Source organism: Nelumbo nucifera, chromosome 2 (assembly GCF_055504915.1).
Source record: "Nelumbo nucifera cultivar China Antique chromosome 2, China Antique-T2T, whole genome shotgun sequence".
NCBI classification, from domain to species: Eukaryota; Viridiplantae; Streptophyta; class Magnoliopsida; order Proteales; family Nelumbonaceae; genus Nelumbo; species Nelumbo nucifera.
The window spans coordinates 54,069,463-54,079,043 of record NC_142650.1 but is presented as its reverse complement, the minus strand read 5'-3'; the positions used below and the strand labels follow the sequence as shown (position 1 = coordinate 54,079,043).

General features: G+C 37.7%; 1 protein-coding gene across 1 annotated transcript; it reads right to left on the bottom strand.

The window, feature by feature from the left end:
* Positions 1-2,317: 2,317 nt before the first annotated feature.
* On the bottom strand, positions 2,318-6,019 carry HMGB1 (high mobility group B1). Its single transcript, XM_010264533.3, has 8 exons — positions 5,888-6,019; positions 5,081-5,168; positions 4,673-4,801; positions 4,531-4,588; positions 4,369-4,413; positions 3,764-3,844; positions 3,594-3,674; positions 2,318-2,563 (listed from the first exon to the last, which is right to left on the bottom strand). The coding sequence occupies exons 2-8, from the start codon at positions 5,152-5,154 to the stop codon at positions 2,531-2,533; spliced, it is 501 nt and encodes a 166-aa protein (XP_010262835.1). The 5' UTR covers positions 5,155-5,168; positions 5,888-6,019; the 3' UTR covers positions 2,318-2,530.
* Positions 6,020-9,581: the final 3,562 nt, after the last annotated feature.

Here is a 9,581-nt window from a genome sequence, read left to right as displayed (position 1 = left end):
TATTAGAGCTCTCTAATGCTGGGAGAAGCAATGTTAATTAGGATTGTCAATGGTCTTAGTCTGGTTTGGTACAAGGTAAAACCGTTCCGAACCGATTATTAAAACCGATAGTACCAGTGCCAAATTAGATAAAATCAGTTCTATTATTTCAAAACCGGTACTGAACCATTTAGTAATCGGGACAATCGGGTCTAACCCAATTAGACCCGATTAAACAAAAAACCATATTAATACTAAAGACCTGTATTTTTTGATAAAAAAAAAATATTTTATTCAATAAACTATTAACCGGAAGATGGAAAGGGTTTTAGGTTTTAAACCTGCCTAAAATTACAATGTTAGATATACAAATTACTTATATTACATGTAAAATAACAAAATATGTAAAATATAATAGATATATATAATCGGTTCAGGTCTAGTCGGTTTGGAACAGCCAAAACTGGTCCCAAACTGACAACAATCGAGAGACAGAAATTAAAACTGGAACCAATCCATCGGAATGATTCATAGAACCAAAACCGTGACTCATTGACAGGCCTAATGTTAATCGTCTTCCTCATCCCGACAACCGAACCACAGGTTCTCAATGCTAGAATCAATTAAGATCAACAATTGTTTTCAATGTTATAAATTATGCTTAAAAAAACTATTTGCCGAACCAGTTCTTGTGATATTCAATTGATTAATGGTCCAAAATGCTAGATCACTCAACTTAGCTGGTGATGATCTTTTGCTTCATCACCATGTGGAACACATGTAAATTCTGAGTCACATGGATGTACTGCAAGTACTGCAAGGCAGGTAGATTTATTTAGGTTTTTTCCCCCGAAAATCAAAGAATTAGGCAATTAGCACCAAACTTTGGGAATTACAAATGCAAGTTTTGAGATATAGGCTCAGTTTGGAAGCAGTACAAATACAAATATGTACAGAGTTTAGAAATACAAAATAGAAGGCTTTGTACTGTACATATTTGTATTTGCACTCTTCCAAACTGAGCCATAGGAGGGAATTATAAATGCAAGTTTTGAGATATAATGTACTGCAAGGCAGGTTAGTCATAGATCTATTTAATTTTTTTCCCCGAAAACCAAATAATTAGGCAATTAGCACCAAACTTTGGGAATTATAAATTCAAGTTTTTGAGATATAGGAGGGAATTATAAATGCAAGTTTTGAAATATAGGAATCAGCTAAGCTCCCGATATACTACTTGTTTAAGAGATCTACTAGTTTAAGAGAGGGAAATATGACTCTATTAGGAGTGGAAGGGTTTAGAGCTCCAAGCTTTAGTAATAGGAATTGAATGTAGGGGGCTCCCAGGTTTTCAAAAGTTACAATGAGTTTAAAAGAAATGGTGAATTTTAGATAAAAAGGACCGAGAATAATAGAACAACGAGCTCGATTCTAATATACAGTCCATTTCTGCTAGGATTTAGTCACCCGTGGGAGTAGGAAAGGTTCATTTATTCATTAAGTATTTCCCAATAAAAAAGTTAATATTTATATTAAAGTATCTAAATGGGACTCTTGTGCCCAAAAGATTCATTTATTCTTAAATGATTTTCCATTAATGGTGTTTGGCTTCCCGAATAATTGCTGCCTACCAAATAATTGCTGCAAAGAGAAAAATCCACGAATGATGAACCTGCTTAAATATATACGTTTTGACTTTTGACAATTGACACCGATACAAGCAGAGTAATTCTCAGCTATCCATGGTACCTGGATACATTCTTCGAAAGTAGCCAGCAAAGCAAAATACAGACAGGGAAACAAGCACAAATACGAGTCTTCCCCGGCCTGGCTTATGAAGAGTAAAACCATGGAGATATAAAAAAGATCTCATAAATTGACTTATTTTCATATGATATCAACTTCCCAGCATTGGGGTATCTCAAAAAAGCTTGTAGTCATGAAAATAAATAAATCAGTATGTCGAACAAAAGGAATCACATCATCATCAAATTCGTGGCACCCACAAGTCCATAACATGCAAAACATAATGAATATCAGAGAAAGCAAACCCACAGAAAAGTTGCAAAGCTCAAGGTCTGCTTTTTGGAGAAGCAGATGCTCCCTCAGATGTATAAAGGTTTTCAGAGCACTGGAAGTTGTAAGGTAACTGCTAACATAAGCCGTTTAATAAGAAGCCCTCTACGTCCATCTTGACACCAGCAACTTTGGCTTTGTTCATGATGATCAACATTATAGTTACTTCTCTAATTAATTCTGAGAGGAGATTGAAGAGATTTCAATCAGTTTCTGTTTCGGTTCCTCTTGAATTTAAGTAATGCTAGCAGGAATACGGTAATGGGTTGAATGTCTTATCTGTAAGATATGCATTTTTGGGAAGAGTGCAAATACAAATACAGTCCCAAACTAAGCCAAAGGAACAAAAATTACACGCTATCAGGCTAATGTTGTTTGCTTTTGGCATGCTATATTACAGGTATGATTATACAAGATCCAGACATGATAGCCTGGAACAACCAAATTGACCAAGTCAGAAAATCACATCAGGTTCTCATTCGTCATCATCCTCATCTTCCTCTTCCTCCTGTAGATGACCAAACCATAAATTAGTAGTTCTTATTAAGCATGGAGGAGATACCAAAATGAGTAGGTCACAAAAGAGACATATATAATGAGAACAACCTATTGATGATGCGTCCATGTAGAAGAATCTCATATCTTGATGCAACAACTTATTCAAAACATTATAATTAAGAATTACCTACTCACCCTAGCATAAAATATCAATATAATGCATATTTCCCATCCATGAACATGGGGATCATATCATACAGAGAGTAAAATCACCCGATAAATTCATTTTTCCAAATAAGGTCCAGTGCAAGCTCCCAGACATTGCTAGAACACAAACATCCCACCATCCAGGTGGGATCTGCACCATAGGGCCCACGATGCACTATAACACTATGGTGGGATGTGCAAGTTGCAGCTAGGGGTGTCAACCGGACTAGATTCCGTCCAATCTGATCCAGTCCAATGTGAATCGATTACAAATGGACCAGGTCCAATCCAATTCAATGAATACTTTGGACCATTTGGACCAGTCCAATTCAATGTCTGGACCATCCAATCTGTTCAAATTGGTTTTAATTTCAATTGGTTCCAACCCAAACCTGGTCCATTGACACCTGTATTCTTATCTTCTATCAATGGACCAGATATTGACTCAATCCGACCCAATCCATTACAGATTGACCAGGTTGCAGTCCAATCCAATAAATACTTTGGACCATTGGGTCTGGACTGATCCAAGTCAATGTCTTATTGGTCCCTCCGATCCATCCAAATTGATTTTGATTTGGATGGGATCCAACCCAAAAGCAGTCCATTGACACCCCTAGTTGCAGCAACAACTTCATCCTCATCCTTTGACACTGTGCAAAATGTTAGATTACCAACTACTATAATGTAATTTCCATTTATGCTTCCAAGAGAACCATTTATCCTTTCTGATAGATGCAACACCCATCCATATTAAGGTTTGTGAATGATAGCATGCAATGAAACATTAAGAAATATGATATCTATACTAAGGGGCAACTTAGGAGACCTACCTCTCCACTTTCCTCATCCTCATCATTGATTTCAGATCTTGACCTATCAGACTCCTCATCACCATCATCAGCTGCACTTTCCTGAGATCAAAACAGGAGTTAGCAGACTAAGGTAACCGGGCAATATATTTGATTAGAGCAAAGGCTGGCATATGGCCACATGCTTTCACCTGTTTCTTGTTATAGGCATTCATAAGCTTTTCATACTCAGACTTCTTTTTTGCAGCTTTTGCTTCATATGGAGCTTTCTCCTGCCAAAGCCAGTCAACAAAGTACTTGGGTTAGCAACACATCATAAATGAAAACAATTGATCAAGTCATAGATAGAAATGTTGAACTCATCCACAGCAAAAAATGAAATTATGACTGGTGTAATTAATTATCATGGCTATACCAACTGCATTAGTTTCCAAATTGTCAAATTTTCCAAAGCTCTAGGCTATCTCTAACTCCAACCGGTAAGCTTTGAGCCTTGGCCCCCTACATACAATGCTCATTTGGTTGCCTGAGAAGATTACACCAGGTTGCCATTGGCTTCGCCAAATTATCTAAAAGATCAGAAATCACCGAACAAGCACTTCAACAGGGACTTGTGTTAGTGCATAGCCAAAAACAAGATGGAGTCCACACCACTAAATTTTGCAGCACCTTTGCAAACAGAATTCATTGAATTTCTTAGGTCAAGATTAGCCAATGCTTTAAAGGCTTGTGATATTTCATTGTGTTTTATATTCCAACCTGTCCTATGTACTTTCAGCTAAGTTTGGATACTTACAGCATCAGACATGGATTTCCATTTCTCGCCTCCAGCTTTCCCAACCTTTGTTAACAGCATTAGATAAACAAATTAACAACTTAATCCACAAAAAGAAATGAATTGTATATGGAACCAAAAACTGAGAGGAAAAGAAACACTTTGTGTGTGATAACTGCTTACAGCTGAGACGGCCTTCACATTGGGATTTTCTTGTTTATAAGTCTTTCTGAACTCTTCACTGTGTAACATGAGAAGAATCAAGACAGACATTAAAAGGAATGCAACATGAGTATTTATGATCAACAAAATCACAAATACTTACAGGAAAACAAAAAAGGCACTAGGAGGCCTCTTTGGTTTGTCAGGGTCTTTCTTGGCTAATCTTTCCTTCTTGGCCTTTCTTTTGCTACTTTTATCTGGCTTAGAAGTGCCTTTTCGCTTCCCAACTTTTCTGTAAGGAATAAACAAAACAGTTAAAACAAGAGAGCCCCCGACTGCCAATTATCTGTTCGCCTAATACCACTACCAAGTGGAACACTAATAACAATAAAACTCTAAAATTTTGAATAGAATTCAGTCATCTTACTCTCTACAAAAACCAGCAAAATACCACTACCAAGTGGAACAATAAAAATCTAAAATTTGAATAGAATTAACATAGTCATTCTACTCTATAAAAACGAGCAAAAACCAAAGAACATTCGTTTATAAGAAGCATAAATGTATAGACCTGTCATCAACAGGCTTCAATGTTTCCTTTGTGTCCCTTTTCACTGACCCTTTCCCTTTGGCGGCCTTCATCATTAGTAGAATGATCCCTGAAATAACAAAGTAGCAGAAATGAAAAGCAGAACAGTCCGCACGACAAACAAGCTTATATGCTCTGGCCCAAAATATAATATACAAATTTTATCAAACCACATGATCACGGCAGACAAAGTGTTGTAGTACTTGTTAAGGACAAACTAACGAAATATAATCCAGTACCGTAGTTACGTAAGAACCAGCAACAAAGAAATTCGATAGCTGAAGTAAGTTCACAAAATCAGGAAAGAACAGGGATGAGGAAAATATCACCGAAATCGATCGGAAACAAAAATCATTGAAGCGCCTAGAAAATTTTCGTAATTATAATCGGTTCATATCAACAGAGAACTAGAAAACAACAAAACATTTGATTCACAACAGAATGGAATCGATAGAACTGCAGAAGAGAAGAAAATGGAAGAAAAATAATAAAAGAAAAAGATGAACAGAGACAAAATTGATAAATTTCTTTGTGAAATCTTTTCCCGCATTGTAGAACAAAATTTTACAAACAGTTCAACCATTGCAACAATTGAAAATTCGCAGCAAACGTAATGATATCGCTAAAGAAAAAAACGAAATTTGGAAAGGAAATACATAAACGATGGAAAAAAATAACCGAAGCAAAAAAGCATAAACAGCTGGAGGATAAAAAATTCTTCTAAGAAATTCTGAAAGAGTTATCAAAATCAATAAAAGAAAACACAGAACGAAGACGAGATAGACATACCTTCGACAGAGGGAACTGGGAAGAGAACGGCAATCCCTGTAGCCTGTCCCGAAGAAAGCTGAGGAAAGGACGAGTAAAGCAAGCGATAAGAAATAAAGAGAGAGCGAGCGAGAGAGCGCGAATTTGGGTACGACCAACACCAGAATGGGATTTATATAGGATACCGGTCTAACCGGACACCACGGTGATAGCTGCCACACAGACACAGCTGAGGTAACGATAAGTCGTAAAGTCGATAACGTTGTGACCGGTAGTGATCGGTTTTTTCGGTTCAGTCGCTCTCACTAGAAACCAATTTTACCTTTGGCGAGGCATCCCATAAGGCAATGACAAGAAGATATTTGTAGGAGTTACGCTGAGTTAACACGTGGCAAAGTTTGGACATTGTGATGTTGACGAGGTGGCCCCCGAGAGGGCCCCGCTTCCTACCTACTTTATTTACAGTTTGTCGGTTTGCTTAGCAACCTCCGTCCTCCGCGAGGGTGGAAACTGGAAAAGTGGTTAACGAAACTCGAGTGAAGTTGGCCGAGAAGAAGAGAGCATACACGTGTGAGAAAGGACAAGACATCAATTACTGGAGTTTACTTTCGCTCCTTTTAATGGAGGAGATGCTCCCCTCCATGATCGATATAGAAACCACGTAACCAGTTTTATCATAAAAGCGAATACTTTTCAATTGTATGGGAGACGGAGACTTATGTAAGGATTGGCGAAGATGCCCAACCATGAGTCTCACAGATCGGATCTGCTCTTCACATAGGGCGCTTTACACGCACATCCTACCATGCATTGGGAACATCTCCCGTTAATATAAGTTATTATTCATATGAGATATTCCCAATGCATGGTGGATGTACATGTGAAGCGCCCAAATGTAAGGAGCAAATCCCGTTCCAAACATAACCATGTAAGCCCATATTCCAAAATGGAAAAAATCATATCAAGTGATTAAAAGTTTAAAACAAGGCCTTAAAAATTAAAACAATGGTAAATTACAAAGACTCTATAATATGGGGTCAATAACAAATACCCCTATCCATTTTTATATGAATTGGGATATGCTCCTCACAGTGACATCACATCCTATTTTGGGAATATCTTCCATAAATAATAAATATAAGTGCGAAAAATGTTCCTGATGTGCGGTTAAGACATGTTGTAAGGTTGGAATGAGACACGCTTAGTGATGAGCAGATCCAGATTCCTTTTATTTGTGCCAAAGACTTCTGTATTTTCACTTTATAACAAATAGCCCCTTAAATTCCATTAACTAACTTTGAAAAAAGATTCTCATTGAGCTACTTAAATTTGAATAAATTTCCTAAATTATTCTTATGGTTTAATTGACTAGTGTATTTCTAACACTATCCTTACTGTTTTTTACAATTACCATATTAACAAAAACGGTAAAATATCTATTTTGCCCTTAAATGACTTATTTAACAGTGGGATCCCCGCCCAGAGAGAATGTGCCTAAAGCCCAGTTATGGTTGGTATTAGAGTTGAAACCCAGCTCCATCCCGGGTAGGAGCATATCGGTGGGGTAATCGAAACTCTTCCACATGACCTAGACCTAGAGCACGGTTCCATTAGAATCGAAGCTCTCCACTATGCTTCCATCGGAGGACCTAGAGCACAGTTCCATTAGAATCGAAGCTCTCCACTATGCTTCCATCAGAGGAAATTATTAGATCTTCGAAAGAGTAGAATATGTCTTTGGCGTGCACCAGAAAAAACAACAGCACCTTTGTTGAATTAGCCATCTAGTTGCTTCCCGCAGTACATGGCATAAAACAGTAACAACTCCTCTGTTTTATTTAGTTCACCGTGGGGAGAGAGAGAGAGAGAGTTGAAGATGACACTGATCCTCCTAGAGAAGTCCTAGCCTTCATGCAAAGGCTAGATCTAGGCAGCTTACATCATTTACTTGCAGAGAAAGAACAACAAATCCTCTGTTTTTTTTATCTAGTTCACCATGGAGAGAGAGAGAGTTGAAGATGACACTGATCCTCCCAAAGAAGTCCTAGCGTTCATGGAAAAGCTAGATCTGGGCAGATACCTCATTTACTTGCAGAGAAAGAACAACTCCTTTGTTTTTTTTTTTTCTTTTTCTAGTTCACCATGGGGAGAAGAGAGAGAGAGAGAGAGAGATTTGAAGATGGCACTGATCCTCCCAAAGAAGTCCTAGCATTCATAGAAAAGCTAGATCTGGTCTCTTATCCATCATCCACCGACACCTCGTAAAATGGCTAAGTAAATAAATCCCCAGTTCTCTGTCCACAATAAGTCTCTCTAATAAGTTATTTTCATGTGTAGGTACATAGTGATCGCTTAAACCATCAAAATACAGAGGATACCAAATTGAGACAAACTCGTACTTAAGACGAATTGCAATGAACTTTAGACGCGTGCAGTTCTACAATAAACCTCGAATATGCATAGTTCTATGATGAACTTCAAGTGTGCATAGTCTTGCAATGAACTCGAGACCATTACAGAACTTTAGGGTCACCATAGGCCAGGAATGAATATTAGTTACACGTGTGCCTTTAAGTAATGTGCATGATAAGGCGCCACGTAGGTCTAATAAAAGTGCGCCCACTAATGAATGACGTCACCAATGCCACGTTTGTTAAATGGATTACAAAAGGAAGTAGCACATATGGATTATGAGAATCTTCGGACAAAAGGAAAGTCAATCCTTTGAAGAATCTCATAAGACACAAGGCGAAACCCTATCAATGCTCCTTGATAACTGACGACAAATCCAATATTTTATTTCCTAATGGAAATCAAACACTTTTGACTCCTTCATTTCAGGACCTCGGAATCTCTCCTTATAAATGAAAGACCATCCCATAACGAAATCATCATTCGATCATTCCCCTACTCATTCGTCCTCATCACCTTACCATTTGCCCTAGCCTTCAACCTACCTCTTGCCTCCGGTCTTCCTTTGGCTTTCAAGGAGACCACTCTCATACAGCTTAACCACACCTTGCTTACACCATGTTAAATTAGGAGGAACTTAACAGATCCACAAATATGATTAGGGCTGTAAATTAGCTACTAGAAAGGGAAGCTCAGAAGATTGATTCACGCTTCTAATGGTGTCGAGCAACACAGAAATGGAGAGAATGGGAAATGGTTAGTAAGGTAGTACTATTCTCCGTTTTATTTCATTCCTTTTTTAATAGTCTTCACTGCTACAGAAACTCAAAGTTGTTTGGTGATTGATCATTCTTTAGGTTTTATTTGAAATTCGAGTAGATATCAAGCAATAGAAATGGCGTCGGCGAATAGCAAGCTCTCTCTCTCTCTCTTTTGGAGATGCTACTCTCTTGCTAGTCTTTGATGCTACCAATGAAATTCATGCCTTACGAGATTTGGGCAAGTCGGGTAGGTTGTCGGGTTTATGGTCAATCCAGGCCCAACCCTAAGATTTGGGCCTAAAGCCTGAGTCCAAACTGAACCTGTGGTTAAGCTTGATTTTTCCAACTTGAACCAGCCTGCATTGTAATTTGATGCACTCAGGTTGGACTCAATCCCAAGCCTAGGGTTAATTAATGAACATGCTTTAAAATTATACATGTATGTATGCATATATGTGAATATGTATACATATATGTATATATATGTAAATATGTATCCAAATATGTATATATATATATATATATATATATATATATATATA

What these genes read in the sequence shown, in the direction of transcription:
- HMGB1 (XM_010264533.3), bottom strand. Translation starts at nt 5,154, where the DNA reads ATGATGAAGGCCGCCAAAGGGAAAGGGTCAGTGAAAAGGGACACAAAG. An exon ending in TTGAAGCCTGTTGATGACAG is followed by an intron (nt 4,802 to 5,080) that starts GTCTATACATTT and finishes TATTCCTTACAG; the next exon opens with AAAAGTTGGGAAGCGAAAAG. An exon ending in GGAAATCCATGTCTGATGCT is followed by an intron (nt 3,845 to 4,368) that starts GTAAGTATCCAA and finishes TGGCTTTGGCAG; the next exon opens with GAGAAAGCTCCATATGAAGC.